General features: G+C 44.6%; 2 protein-coding genes across 6 annotated transcripts in view; both read right to left on the bottom strand.

Annotated features, from left to right (window-relative positions):
* LOC103307427 (ATP-dependent translocase ABCB1-like) overlaps positions 1–15,370 on the bottom strand; it is a 69,596-nt gene that overhangs the window by 16,672 nt on the left and 37,554 nt on the right. For 3 of the 5 annotated variants that reach the window (XM_065583269.1, XM_065583271.1, XM_065583270.1), the window contains exons 17-22: positions 15,055–15,279; positions 11,808–11,954; positions 10,756–10,860; positions 10,032–10,109; positions 8,574–8,657; positions 5,436–5,639 (exon numbers count right to left, since the gene is read on the bottom strand). In XM_065583269.1, the coding sequence (XP_065439341.1) occupies positions 5,436–5,639; positions 8,574–8,657; positions 10,032–10,109; positions 10,756–10,860; positions 11,808–11,954; positions 15,055–15,279 (843 nt within the window). Of the gene's footprint in view, positions 1–4,271; positions 5,640–8,573; positions 8,658–10,030; positions 10,110–10,673; positions 10,861–11,807; positions 11,955–15,054; positions 15,280–15,370 lie in introns of those variants that run through there. The other 2 variants (XM_065583272.1, XM_065583273.1) reach the window with 2 other exon arrangements.
* Positions 1–15,370, bottom strand: part of LOC101931388 (ATP-dependent translocase ABCB1-like) — a 432,036-nt gene that overhangs the window by 379,164 nt on the left and 37,502 nt on the right. The gene's annotated exons all lie outside the window — the stretch shown is intronic.

The raw sequence follows: 15,370 nt of genomic DNA, 5'->3' as shown, positions 1-15,370 counted from the left end.
TCTGCCACCCCTCACATTCCCCATCCTCTCTACTCACACTCCCCCAATCCCCACCCTCCCCCTTATTTGAGCCCCCAACCCTTTCTCCCTCCCCCACCACCCATCCTCATTTATCCCCATCCTCATGTGTCGGCTTCCTCCTTTCCCCAGGGGTGCTCAAACCCCCACTCAGCTCCAGGCCCCACCCCCACTCCACCCAGTCCCCCAAAGCCCCATCCCCATCCCGCCTCTTCCCACCCTGCTTATTCCCACCCAGTTCCTCCCCCTCCCCCGAGCGCACTTCATCCCCACTGCTTTCCCTTTCCCCCCAGCACACCGCAAAACAGCAGATTGTGGTGGGCAGGAAGCGCTGGGAGGGAGAGGGAAGGAGTTGATCGGCGGGGCCACCGGTGGGCGGCAGGCGCTGGGTGGGGGAAGGGACGGAGCTGGCTGCCAGTGGGTGCTAAGCATCCATCAATTTTTTTCCACCCACAGAGTCAGCACCTATGCCCCAATCCCTTGCGCTAGACCCCAAATAGCCCCTTCTTCCCACTTACTCTTACATGGCAATCACCCCTTGTAATTAATTTTCTTTTCAAACACAGTTTGAAACCCTTCTTAATTATCGGCTGTGCTCAGAGTCCATTTCTCCAAATTAAAACAAAAGTTTACATTTCATTTTCAGATTTCTGCTCAGGGTGAGCTTACAACTTCAAAGTTGCTAGAATCTGTGAACTTAATTTTTCCCCCCTGGAGGCTGTGGGGAACCCCACACTCAAATGACCCATCTTTGGATCACTCACCCTACCCGACGCTTTCATGACACATAGCAAATTTCAAGACAATCTGTGTAAACACAAAGATTTTAACATACTTAGTAGTCATCCTTTAAACAGGAAGGGCTTCCCCACCTTAGCTAGAGCAGAGCTGGTGCTCAGTTGTAATGCTGTATAAAATTAGAAGGCCAGTGGAGCAGAGGCGCTCCACACATCCATCAGCATCATAATAGTCTCAAAAAGAACAGGAATACTTGTGGCACCTTAGAGACTAACAAATTTGTTAGTCTCTATGGTGCCACAAGTACTCCTGTTCTTTTTGAGGATACAGACTAACACGGCTGCTACCCTGAAACCTGTCATAATAGTCTGAGAGAGCTGTGAAATGGCCCATTCATTTCAATGAGATGTTCTCAGCTGAAAGTGAACACCCAGCCTGAATTCAGCCAGAATCTAGCTCTGAGTAGGGTGACCAGACAGCAAGTGTGAAAAATCGGGACAGGGGTGGGGAGTAATAGGCACCTATATAAGACAAAGCCCTGAATATCAGGACAGTCTGTGAACTGTCACTAGCTGGGGGAGTTCAGGAACAAACACTTACTGTGCATCTCTTCGGTCTATACAGCTGCTTTGACCATATTCTACCTGCAAATCCTTTGGGGTTCACTTTACATACATGCTCAGTGTAACTTGTGGAGTGCTTGACCTTTACTCAAGAGCCTAAGTCGATGGCCAAACTCTTTTGCTGATAATGTTCTGAATCTTGCTTCCCTAATTGATGCTAATGGATGCCATGCATTCTCTGGAGGTCACCCTCAAATGAGTGAGACACTTGTGCCAGGATTAGACCCATGGTCTGATCTCTAGATGTGGACAAAAAAACATTTATAGAACGAACCTTTAGAAAAGCTGATTATTTGGTGGGAAACATCTAGTAAACCCCTTGGTCAAATGACCCCATGTTTGGATCACTACACGTATTTTGCACCCCCATAAGGTTCACGAATTTATAGTGGTGCACCTCAGGAGACGGCAGGGTAGGGTTAGTGACCCAAACTTGACATCTGTTGAGCCAGACGTTCTGGAGATATAAGCCCTAAAAACAGCCATTTTTAAAAAAAAGTTTCTAGGTGGTGGGTGTTTAAAAAAAAACAAAAATTTAGAGCTAGAACTCTAGATCTAGAATTCATAGGTAGATACTAAGGACTGGAAGATGAATCATAGACCACTGGATGGCTGTGAACTCACCCTTCAATTAACACTGCTAAAGATAAGTTAATTACAACACCCACCTAAGACAAAAGGAATTTTGAATTGAGTGGCTGGAGATTGCTACAATGTGAGAGTCATAGGAGGTAATTTCTTTTTGGGAGAAATGCAATGAAAGCATTTGGGTGGAAAATTGGATGTGTAAACTTTCTTGGAATGAGGGTTGCCAAACCTCCAGGATTGTCCTGGAGTTTCCCGGAATTAAAGTATCAGAGGAGTAGCCGTGTTAGTCTGTATCCACAAAGCCACCAGACTCCTCGTTGTTTTTCAGGAATTAAAGATTAATCTTTAAAGATTGTGTCATGTGAGGAAACCTCCAGGAATAGGTTCAACCAGAATTGGCAACCCTGCTGGGAGGGTGGATTGGGGTAACTAGGAATAGGTGATAGGGGAGATAAGCGGTTCAGGTGATGGAGGCACGTGACCCCCCAGCTCTGCCAGTGCAACCCCAGCCGTGCACTGCAACCCATGTGCCCCCTTTGCCAATAAACTTAAGCCATCCTGCATCTCAACTTTCCTGCACCCCAACCACCAGCTTGGTCTTGGCATCCTAACCCCCTGCATCCCACAGCTGTCTTTGCACCCCAACCCCTCATGCACCCCAACTTTCCTGCAGCCCCAGCCCTTCCAGTGTACCCCAACCTTCCTATACCCCACCTCTACCAGTGCACCTGACCCGTTGCACCTCCCAGCTCTGTCAGTGCACCCCAACACTACAGGAAACCTACTGGACGCACATTAATTTGAGAGTTCATGGCCTACCAGAAACCATTACAAGCTCTGACATCACACTGTTCTTGGAGATGGGGCACATCTATCGGAAAGGGGTCAGAGGATTTTTCTCTCAAACATAAAATTGTCAGTGTTTTGGAACACAAACCCTATCTGTGATTTCTCCTACCAGCCTGCTAGAAACTCCACCCTCTAGCCATTCTGAAACATGACCAGGAACACTATGCCACTGGAACACAGCTGTCCTTCACCCCAGGCACTGCATGTGAGTCAGATTAGAGGAGGGAGGAAGTGACAGCAATAGAAAAGTTAGTACACAGGGAGAGGTGTTCCCTGCTTGCAATAGGGAGGCCTCTGTATGGTAGTGGGGACGGGGGAATGCAGTGACTGGGTCAGAGGTATGGCGGGGGAGGTGTGCTGAAGCAGGGCTGGTGAGGAACAGCTGATGAATGTGTGTGTCAGGGGGTGCAGCTGGCTCAGAATGCTAATTGTGGAACACTAGATGTACAACTGCCTATATGGCCACTACCTCCTAACGCCACCAGAGCTTTTCCTGTTTAAAAAAAAAAAAAAAAACATCTTGGAAATTCCATGGCAAAGAACGCCGTTAAATGCAGAGTTAAGGTTGCTTGTGGGTATGTCGTACCTCTGCAGAATGCTGTGTGGAACAAAACTCAAACTACTGAAAACCAGGAGATGCACAAGTAAGGTTGTCCATGCAATCTTACCTCTGCCCTCTTTCCGCAGTGCCCAGTTAACACACATACCTTTGCTCTGCCAACCCCACAGCTGCTGACATGTACAAGCTCTTCACGTCCTTTTACAACCCATTCACTGTCACCCACAGGATTCCATCTAACAATATTACAGGACAAGAAAGGGAAAAAAAAAAAAAAAGGCTGCCCACCCCATGTTCCATTTGTTCCTTGGAGCTGGCAGTAGCCAATGGGAATTATTTGCATATACTCCAGTTGCAATCAGGATGCTAGGTGTACCTACACTAAATGGTGGAGACGATAGTTGGGCCTGCTTGGTAAGTGTGTTGGTGATGTGAGGACGTGTGGATCACTCTGAGGTATGTGAGAGAGCAGAGCAGAGCTTCGGACAGGAGGAACTCTGTGTTTTCCACCCTCCGATGTCTGAACAAAGGGAGGAGCTAGGTATGTACCTTCATGATCCTGTGTGCATCAGTATAGTGCAGAATCATTAGCAGGGCACAGGGGCTGTATAAGAAAGGGTATTTTCAGTAGCGAGCTGGCATATGAGCAATCTAAGCATTTATTATCTATGCACACTCCAGGCAAAGTGAGTGTGCTCAGTGGCAGATGGAGCTGAACTGAAGAGCAGAGGAAGTAGTTAGCTCTGCTTGGTAGGTGTGTTAGCGAGATCTATGGATGACTTGGAGATGTGTGACAGAGCTGTGACTGAGATATGAGGAGATCTGTGTGTGTGTGTGTGTGTGTGTGTGTGTGTGTGTGTGTGGAAAGGCAGGAAGTGCATGTGTACCTTCAGGATGAAGTATGTCTCAGTTCTGTGTGGAATTGTGTAGGTTATGTCAGTAACAGGTCACGGGGCTTTAATTACAAAGGATATTGTCAGCTGTGAGGTGGAATGTGAAAGGATTCTAATGCTTTCAGAATGGCTAAGTGAAAGTGTAGGTTGAGATGGTATCCTGTATGTAACAGTAGCCCTACACTTAAGCTGGGAGGTGCGAGTCCCAGCTCGCATAGATGTACCCACTGTGCATAGCTAGGGTGGAACGAGCACTGGCTTGAGCTACCCGCCTGAGTACAATCCCACCCAGACCCCCTGGGCACGTACTACTTGTGAGGCTCGCCCAAGCCACCGTCCTGGCTACACTGCTCTTTTTAGTGCACTAGCTCAAGCAGAACTAGCATGGGTATGTCTATGAGACCTGGGAATCACACCTCCCAGCTGAGATGTACTATCAGGGCACGGGAGCTGCAAAAGGCTGTAAAGTGGTTCTCACATTGTACATGTATGATATTCTTTCTGGGGAGTTCGCGAAGTGTGACAGTGAAGTGGAACCTTCTGAATCTTTATAGTGCCACGGGCCAGTCAGAGTACATGCACATTGAGGCATAGCTGAAAGAGGCTACAGGGAAGCTAGCATGGTCAACCTTCCCCTACTCGTTTTTGTCCTTTCATAGTGTTAGATGGAATCCTGGGGGTGACATTGAATGGACTAGAGAAGAAAGTGAAGAGCTTGAATATTTCAGCAACTGTGGGGTCGGCAGAGTGAAGGTACGTGTGGTAACAGGGAGCACTGGGGAATTACTGAAAGAGGGCAGAGTTAAGGTTGCATCAGCAACCTTAACTGTGCAATTCCTGATGTTCAGAAGTTTGAGTTTTGCTCAACTCAAGGTTCTCCAAGGGGACGACATGCCACCAAGCAACCTTAACTTTGTGTTAAAATTCAATGGCAAAAAAATGATGTTAAGGCAATAGGAGTAACTGTGTGGATTTTAAAGCAATAAGAAAAGTCATCCTCACCCTTAACTAGAGTGGAGCTAGCATCCCACTATAATAGAGTGTCTCTCTTTATCACTGTTTTATTTAATATATTTCAGAGTAATTTCTGTAGAAAATCATCACTGACAATGTTGTCCTTAAAAAGATATAACATTATATCCATTTAGTTTATATTGGAGATCTTACTCTGCCGGCCTCTTCCAAAGCTTTTTGATCTTTTGATGCCTGACCAGCCACAGAGCTCAGTCGAATAGCACTTGCAGCAATAACGAAAGGAATGCAGGCCACGATAAGCAAAGTTAATCGCCAGTCATATACAAAAGCAATAATGATGGCGGTCAGAAGGGTAGAGGCAGTCTTAGTGAACAAGCCAAGTCTGCTTCCAGTAGCCTATTAAAAGCAAAAAAGAGTCCAAAGTTAATTCCTGAGACACAAAATATAGATCAAATGTATGAAATCATTGTTCACTCAGGATCAAATGTTCAGAGGGAGAAGAATCGTAAATGTTGTGCATTTAAAATGGACAATTGTATATGCAAAAACCCCTATGGACAATTACATATGCAAATACCCCTAGCTGTGGGTGAGGTTCAGGAAGCCTGATGAAAATGTGGCCACATGGGCTCAATTCAACAAAAATATCAGGGTCTTCCTGTGCCACAACAAGGCACAGAAATCATGAAGAGCCAACAGCCTCTAATTTGGGACCTGTCAGTTATTGGGTGCCCAGCTTAAGGCACCTAGGGACTGATTTTCATAGGTGCTGTACATCAGCTGAAGATAATGGAAGCTGCAGGTTCCTTTAATTAGGCACTTTGTTTTCAGCAGTGTTAGCAGCAGGAAATGAGCGTTCACACCAAAGAGCTCTTCTCTCCATGAGGATCTTCACACGCATGTCATCAAGAAATGTAAAAGCGATAATTGGCACACCGGATCTGTGTAAACTGTGACAATACTCATGGCTCAGCTGAGAAAATAGTGGATTTTTCCAGCTGGGGACCAAAGTGGAAAATTGGGGGGGGGGGGGGGGGGAGGGGGGAAATGATTCAATTAGATCTGAAACAATAAAAAAAATTCTTTGGTCGAATTAAAAAATAGTAATTTCAAATTGACCAAAACATTTTGGTTGACTAAAAACTCCCCCCGCTACACACACACTTTTTTTTGTATTGATTTGGCCATTTTGCGGTGTTTTTCTTCTTTTTTATTTGGTCAAATTTGAAAATGAAATGCCATTTCAAAACAAAAGTAGAAATGGCATATGTTTAAATGGTCAAAATGAAACATTTAGACTTAAACCAAATCTCCCTTCCTATCTCTTTTGACTATTAGTCAAATTTTACCTGAATTCATGAATAGATTTGGGGTCCCTAAAAATACATATTTCAGCAAAAATACCATTGACTGAAAACATGTTGGTCAGTTCTACGCATGCCTCAGATGAAATCGAAAGTTTTGTGGAAACAATCCATCTTTCAAATATCGCACTGTGGACAAACCAAAAAAAACCTGGGTGGGAAGTATGAGTCTTTCTTTGCTAGCCAAAGGCTTTCCTGCCCTCAAGAGACTTTTGTGTTCAATAAAATTATAAAACCAAACCAATGCCAAGATGAATTATTGCCATGTACTCTAGGGGCTTATACATAAAGATCACTTTGAGACTTCAGCTAGCACAACATACTTAGTTACTTAGCAGTAGCCGTGTTGGTTCCAGGCGATTAGAGAGACAAGGTAGGTGAGGTAATATCTTTTATTGGCCCAGTTTCTCTTGGTGAAGAAGACCTAAAGAGCTCTGTGTAAGCTCGAACGCTTGCCTCCCTCACCAACAGAAGTTTGTACAATACAAGATATTACCTCACCCACCTTGTCTCTCACTCACTAATATTTCTTTGTTCTCCGGAGCAGGGGTTCTCACCCTTTTCCTTTCTGAGGTCCCCGCCCCCCCCAACAAGCTATAAAAACTTCAATGCCCACAATAACTGGTTTTCTGCATATAAAAGCCAGGGCCGGCATTATGGGGTAGCAAACAGGGCAATTACCTGGGGCTCCATGTCACAGGGCCCCCCGCGAAGCTACATTGTTCAGGCTTTGGCTTCATCCCCATGTGGTGCGGCTCAGGGCTGTGGGCTTCAGCCCCATGAGGTGGGGCTTTGGCTTTCTGCCCTTGGCCCCAGTGAGTCTAATGCTGGCCCTGCTTTGCGGACCCCCTGAAACTTGCTCGCAGCCGGTTGAGAACCACTGCTCCGGAGAATGCAATGTTCTGATGTTCATTTTGATCTATTAAGCTTTTTTATAGTTTGGATCCCATGCACCTGTTTTACCTTGACAGCTGGGATGATGGACCTTATCCTCAAGAATTAAGTTGCAGTTTTTAAAGATTCAAGTAATTGTACATTTGGTCAAATATTTGATTGATTCCCACTCTGTGCTGGCCAGTAGAGGAGATGGGAGGGAGTATGAAATCTAGTGAGTCTGAGGATCTAGTGAGTTTAGTGAATCCGGGAGTCGAGGAAGCATTTTTTTTATTTTGTTAAGACAAGTGAAGTAGAAATTTAATTTTATTTTAAACTATTGAATAAATAAGGAAACTTATTACTCTTTGCTCATCAGTGAATTTATTTTAAAAAAGTATGGCTGATGCGTCAGAATTTTTTTGATGGAGTCGTGGTGAGAAGGAAAGGGGAGATTGGCAAATTCTGCCGAATTTGCCACTTACCTGCAGGATTTCCAGTCGCTCCTATCCTACACCACTCCCCCAAGTCACACAGTCCCTCGTGCTTCTGCCATCACTGATACTCTGTATTAATGACAACTCACTTCACCCCATAAAGCCCACATAAACCGGCTTTCTGTGTATGAAATGCAGTGGACAGAGCTGGGAAGAAGAAATGTACCCATGTCAACATGAGGCCAGGGCATTGGCTGCAATGCAATTCTCCCACACTACAGCCCCTCCAAGCAACTGAAGTGGGGCTTTAGGGCCACTTCATACACTGAAGACTTTGCTCCATCATGCAGTTTAAGTGGTGCAGAAGTGCTTGCACTGGTCCTTGGACATGGCTTACTTTTAGAGTTACTAAGGTGTTTACTTAGCTGCTTACAGCAAGGAAATGGAAGGTGTACGAACATCTGCCGAAGCTTTAGAATTGTCATAAATTGGGACTAGTGAAACTGTTTCTGAGACGTTGATAGTGTGGTATTTAAATGTGTCAGCCAGTCTCTAGAGTAGATTTACCAACTCGTTTTCCAAAGTAACTTCATCATCCCTGGCCAACACTGCAATTCACAATTGTTAGCAAAACATACAAACAAAACCAAACATACCCCTTTGACTTGTGAAGCATCTGTAGCTAGTCTGGTTAACAAAACCCCTATGGTGTTTTTAGGATCGTCGTACCACCCAATCTCCTGCAAAGGAATAGATTGTTCAGTTATTTTTGCTTTTGCAAATGAAATGTTCTTATCGTAACTCAGACTTGTCAGGGTCATGAGTACAATGTATGGACATTTAAAGCTTGACTAGCACGTGTGTGTGGGGAAGAGAGAGAGCCAACATAAGCACTAAGCTACTCACTCTTCTTTTGTGATGAATAACATTTGTCAGATAAACTGAAAACAATCTTAACATAAACTATTCTTACCCTCAGAACATTAAACTGTTAACAATCCAGGTGCTAACAACTTCAAAGATTTTAGAATTTAGAGTCAAGTACGTGTCATGCACCATAATGAGGTTTCAGAGTGGTAGCCGTGTGAATCTGTATCAGCAAAAAGAACAAGGAGTACTTGTGGCACATGTACTCCTCGTTCTTTTTGCACCATAATGAGAGTGCCTTCCACGCCCATACCAACATCTGATAGGCACAGTGCTCCTCTCCTACACCTTTTATATTACACTGACTTCTGTAGAGTTATTCCTGATCGATATGGGTGCATGTGGGAGGAGAATCAGCTTTATTATCCTTAAAGATAGTGGAAAAGAAGGAGAGGTTTGGGTTTTTTTGTAATTTTCCCTATCCTCCTCTATCCTCTTAGAATGCTCCAGTGCATACGCAGAACCCTGTGATACCAAGTGCTACCAATGGGTGTGCAGGGTGCCTAATAGTTCACCCACAGAGAATCCTCTGCAAGGAACAAATAGAGGTGTGTCCTTTCCAAGGGATCCATCAGCAGGGAGTATCCAAGGACAGTCATGTTGCAACAGTATTATTGTAAATCAGTCCTGATCCAGCTGGTCATCTTGACTAGAGAAACCACTCTAGTGAGCAAAGATAATGCTTTGAGACCCTATATCTGTTATGATATGGTCCGTTTGCTATGGAGTTTGATGCAAACAGACCTAAACCTATTTATCTAAACATTTATATCATGACCATCAGGGTGAGATAGAGATTTAACTTCTTTTTTGTTAATCTTTGCAAATATACCAATGCACTCAGATACATGCATGTTTTATACACTCTTCAGTATGGTTGATATTGAAAGAGATGGCATCAAAATTAGACAGCTCTCCTAGCCGCACTGAGTTAATGTGTACATGCTTTTGCTTTATTTTGTTTCGCACATGTGCTCAGAGACTTGCCGCTTGTGCATTGTTAAAGTTTCACTAAAAGGATGGGTTCTTTCGAAGCTGTATTGGAGGGAGGCTCTACACAGGCTGCAGGGAACCAGGAATTTTGATGGTGTTATACAAACATCAGCCCACAAAAGTCATCTGGCTCACATGGCAGGAGTGCTGCATAGTTGCTGTCTATCGCTCTGACCCAGAAACGTGACCCATACCTGCTGAAGCAATGCCTTGAATGACAAAGATCGCAATCTCTTGGTCAGAAATTCTCCAGAATTTCCAAACATGAATCCCTGAAAAGGCAGAATGGGAAATAAAACAGTTGAATTGTATGTGCTGTGTATATTTAGAACAACCTGCTGTAAAGGTGATGATATTTCAACCACTCAGCCACACAGTTTACACAGTGTTGTGGGATATAGTTTCACATGTTAGTTTAAAGCTGGTGAAAGGTACCACACACACATTCCTGGAAACTGAAGTTTCCTCGTACTGCCCACCCACACGCTTCCGCAGCCAGCTGCAGAGGTCAGCAGTGGAGTCACCTTCCCTGCTTACTCATTCCTCAGCCTCACTACTCACTCTGCTATCTAACAGTGCCGACTGGGCCGGTGGTTTTTGTAACGTACACACCAATGTAGTGGAACTGGGCTGTGCCCAAACGCATTCCCCCTAGGACACAGAACAGTCGGCAGCACCTTTCAGACATTGCTGCCCTGGGCTGCTTTGTAACTGGCAATCGGGAAGGGTAAGGCTCTGTATTCCATACCAGCCACTTGAGTCATTCAGTGGCTTGGCTCTGGAACAGTTTCTAAGAAACACAGTGAATACAAAGTTGCATTATGTCCCCAACATACCTCTCAACGAGATCTGAAAATCTTGACCATAATGTATGTGACCAGATACTCAGCTTTGACTTTTCAATGTAGTGACGTTTACCTGGATTATGTGTGTTACTAAACTGATCACTCCCAGTACAAGAAACATTAGAGAAAGCAATGTGGTGTTTTTGCTCCTTTTTTCAGGGTCTGTTTCTTGAAAAGCCTATGTAAGAAAAGCACAAAGCGATCACCAGTTACAATAGCTCTGGAAACACTGTACAAACTATTGAACTTCACCTTCTCTCAGCTCTTCCCCAGCACTGAACTCTGCCACCTCTCAGCTTTCTGCTGCTGGCCAGGAGGTCACTCCACCTCTCCCAGCTGACCTGCCTCTCATCAGCTGCTCCTTCTCCAACCCTCCACCAGACCCTCTCCTCATTTGCCTGGGAGCTGCAGTTCCACTAAACCCTGCCTCCAGGCTGCCACTTCATCAGCTCTTATCTGCCTTCCACTGAATGCTGTCACTCCGTCAGACCATCCACCTCCCCTCCAGCTGATTACAACACCCCTCTTCTCTTGCCTGAAGATAAAAGATTCCCTCAACATCTTGCTCCAACCATTCCCCCTGCCTGCTGCTCCAACTCCCAGCAGCTTCCAACAATCATATACTAGAATCCAAAGGAAAACTCCATTTCTTTCCTGCAATGATTCAGAAATTACGGGGTTAATTATTCAGACGGTCCCATGGACGTCCCTGGTACTTACAACCATGTTGGAATGCAAGGTACCTTGAAGGAGCTTACTGTCCGAAGAGAATGGGTACAATGCAAAGAGTAGGGTCGGGTTCAAGGCAGGGAATGTGCACAACAGTGGAGAGTGGTAAATGAAAACTGAGTTTGATAAGGGAACGTGATTTACTTCACTGGAAAGGTTAAGTCATCCATATACGGGGCTGGAAAATAGGCAAGAAATCTCAAGTGGAGAGAGGAGATCAAGGGCTTGATCAAGTTCCTACTAAAGTCAATGGAAAGACTTGTAGAGTCCAGTGACAGTGGGAGTAGAAGGAGGCTCTAAGGCATCACTAGAGAGGACTAGCTGAAGGGTCGAGCAGGATTTAAAGTTCTGCATTTGTGCCTGGTTCGTTAGTTTACCATACAGTTCTGAACTTACCCCAATGATTTTTCCATATAGAACAGAAAATGCAGGGTGGATGCCACCAGAGAAGGCAGCAGCAATCACGCCAAAGAATATATGCAGCCACTCAGGTTTGTTCAGAGCCAGAATTCTGGAATAAGGCACAGCCGGGAGATTTTCCTCCTATATAAGAGAGAAAATTCAACTGTTCCCTGAAAGTTGTGAAACATGACAATTTCCTCAGCTAGGGGGTAAATCAGTAAACTGTCCTAGCAACTGTTCACAGATAATTCGCCCCAGCCTCCAACGTACACACTGAATGAGCAAACATATTGAAGATTTGCCACTCTGTAATTTAAGGTCTTAAAACTGCAATTGCAAGTCAAAAAAATCTGCAGGCATAAATTTAACAAAAGGTTAACTGGGGGGTGGGTGGGATGGGGTCTATATAGCTCAGTGAAATTTCAAATAGGGTCAGTGACCATGGATTGCAACTTTAACACCTGAATCATTATAACGACCTAAAAGTCTCACTGTTCTGAGCACAAAGAGATCAGACTAGTTCAGCCTCTGCTAAATTCTAGTGGGTTGGCAGTAATACAATTGGGTCTACTTATGCCAGTTAGTCTGTTTTGTCTTTTACAAAATACAGACTATCATTACCAGATGCATGGAAAAGGCATATGTAACAGTGATTTAGGCTTCATCTCCCTTGAAAAATACATGGCAGCTCAGTTCAGCTTCACTGAACTATTCAAAATGTCCATACATTTGTTCAGGAAGTTGTGGAAAATGAAATGAAAACATAGGAACTGGTACAAATTATTAGATGAGGTTTTCAGCCAGTTGTTATGGCCTCGCCTGGTTATCTTTGCCTGTGTTTCAGAGACTGGAAAAGCCTGTCCACACTTCAACCATACAAGCCTGCTGAACTTTGTGACATCAAAAATTGCATGTCTTCCCCTCTGATTTCTTCACTTTACTGCAAACCGTATGAATTCTGAAGCCATGTATCTTGCCATCTATTTCCTCTGCAAAGGCCCAAATGCAACGGTTATGAATAGATAAAAAGTGTGTTCTGGACTTCTGGGCGATACATTGTAAGTCTGCATCCAGTGCTTATTGTTTGCATCGTGTTCTACCAGTAGACTGTACTATAATAAAAGAAGAGCTCCTAGAGCAGCATTTCTTCACTGGTGGGTTGCGACCCAAAATCGGGTCATCTGAATGCGTTTAAGGATCACAGGGCTGGATGGGCTCAGCTCCCCTCTCTGGCTTTGTGACCAGGTGCACGTGGTCGCAACGCCACTCTCACAAATTTGGCCTGGTTGGCCCCCTCACCATGGGGGCCAGGCCAAACCTGAGCAGTGCTGCAACTTCTGAGGTTGCAACACCTGGAGTAAGGAGCCAAGCCCAGCTAGCCTTGCAGGACAGGAGCTGGGAGAGCAGCTGGTATCCCAATCTCTAAACACTGGCTCCCTGATGTAATCCCCACCTCACAGCTGGGCAACACTCCCTCTTCCATAACCCTTGTCCTGCACCCCATTTTGAACCCCTTGATGTAGCCTTCCCCCACAGCCAAGTGATCCTCCCTCTGTCATACCACCTATCCTGGCTCCCAGCCCCCTCAGCTCCTTCCCTCAACCTCTCACTGTAACCCTTGTACCCCAAATCCCCCCACTCCTTTATCCTCTTCTCTCCAGGGGCTGCATGACGTGTCTGTGGTTTTTGGGGAGCTATCAGTTTGCCACCCCTCCCCTAGACCTGTCTGCCTCCATATCCTTCCCCCAGCCCCAACTGCACCTCCACACCCCTCTGCCCCCATTTCCTTCCCCAGACCTTCCAACTTCTTCCTCATTACATCCCCAGACTCCCAGTCTCTCCATTTTACCTTCAGCCCTTATTCCTCTCCACCCCTTATTCTCTCCCCCTCCCCCATGGGCTGTATGTGTGGGAGGGTTGTGTGTTTTTGGAAGGGGTGTCTTGGTTTACCACCCCTCCCGCCAGTTGCTGGTGGGGGGAGTTCCCCAGCTATTTACATCTGGCTAGAACATCTGGAATCTTAGCTCTGAGGCCCACCAAGCCCCTGACGGATCCCTGCAAAGGGGGTGGAGGGAGGAGCATTGAGTCTAGGAGTGTCTCAGGAAGTCTCTGGGTCATAACAGACCATTACAAATAGGGTCTGAGCTGAGAAAGGTTGAGAAACAAACAGAAACATCTGGCAAGGTTAGGTACGTTATTGATTCTGAAATTGTATTCACTAATCAAACATTTTATTATAGGAGAAATCCCAGCAAAACTCCCATTGATTTCAATGTCAGCAGGATTTCACCCTAAATTTATATTCTAGCTCTTTGCACTGGCAGAGCATTGAAAAATGTTCTGTAGGTCTTCTACAACCAGCCTCATACAAGGATGTGAATAATTATACTGTGTGCAGTTCAAACTATATATATTCTGCAATAAAGTGCTTGCTTAGCCCCATGGCCAAGGTCTAATCCAGGGACCACTGAAATTCTTTAAATTGACTTCAATGAGTCCATTGAAGCAGGGTCTAAAACCTGAAGCCCTTACCTGGTTTTTATTCAGTTCTAACTCAGGCAAAATACCTTAACATGAAGGGGAATTTTGTCTGAATAAAAATAGAGTAAGGAGCTCAGGAGCTGGCGCAATTGAAACAGAGAGAGGTGGTTGGAGAAAAAGGTAAACCTTTTCTATCGTTTTAATTTAGGCTGCATTTCAAAATAGAGTTTTGAACATTTTCTCTGTTTAGTATGTGACCAACACTATTATTGATTTTGATAATTTCCATTTATATAGCACCTTTCATCCCAAAGTGCTTTAAAAACTGGTATACATATCACAAAGATCGTGTCATCCACTGGTAAAATGCCATGTCTGTGTAAGTAGGTATAATTTAATTACTTGAGTAGGAACTTGGCCAGGACAGTGGCCTTAACACTGTAATCTTATGAAGTTTGACAAGAGGTTGAGAACTTGTTTGAACATCTTAATAAAAAGATAACAAGCATAAAGCTCCTTAACACCATATTGTGTATCAGGTTAATTTGGTCTCAAGAGGTCAGACTGATTTATTTAGACCTGTGTTCTCCCTGAAGATTCCCAATTCAAGTATTCACCCAGGTCAATGATGCATATGACAGGATCATAGCAAAGGTGACATGGCTTAAGGCCTTTTAAAAAAAGTAAGCAGAATCACCTTTGTTCCTATTCTTACAAGCTATCACTAAACTTTAGGATTAAACTACATTTTAACACTAACCTCTTTCTCCTTTGTTTTCTTCTTCTTTTCAGACAACTTTTTCTTAGAAGAGGTCTTTCTGCTTTTATGCCTTCTGGATCCCTTAGGAATGCTTCCCATCTCAATGACTCCTGGTTCTTCAAAACCACCAACATCAGTTAGGTTCTCCATCTTGAGATCATCTAGATCCTCTTCCTCACAGTCTTCATCTTCTGACATCCCATTTTGAGTGTTTCCACTATGACCCTAGTGACAAGCAAAGAACAGTGATACACAGTCACAAGACACTTTGCAGCAAGGGGAAGGAACAGTATACTTGGTATGGAAACAAACAAAG

Source organism: Chrysemys picta, chromosome 2 (genome assembly GCF_011386835.1).
Source record: "Chrysemys picta bellii isolate R12L10 chromosome 2, ASM1138683v2, whole genome shotgun sequence".
Classification (NCBI taxonomy): Eukaryota; Metazoa; Chordata; order Testudines; family Emydidae; genus Chrysemys; species Chrysemys picta.
This window is presented reverse-complemented; position numbering and strand designations above follow the sequence as displayed.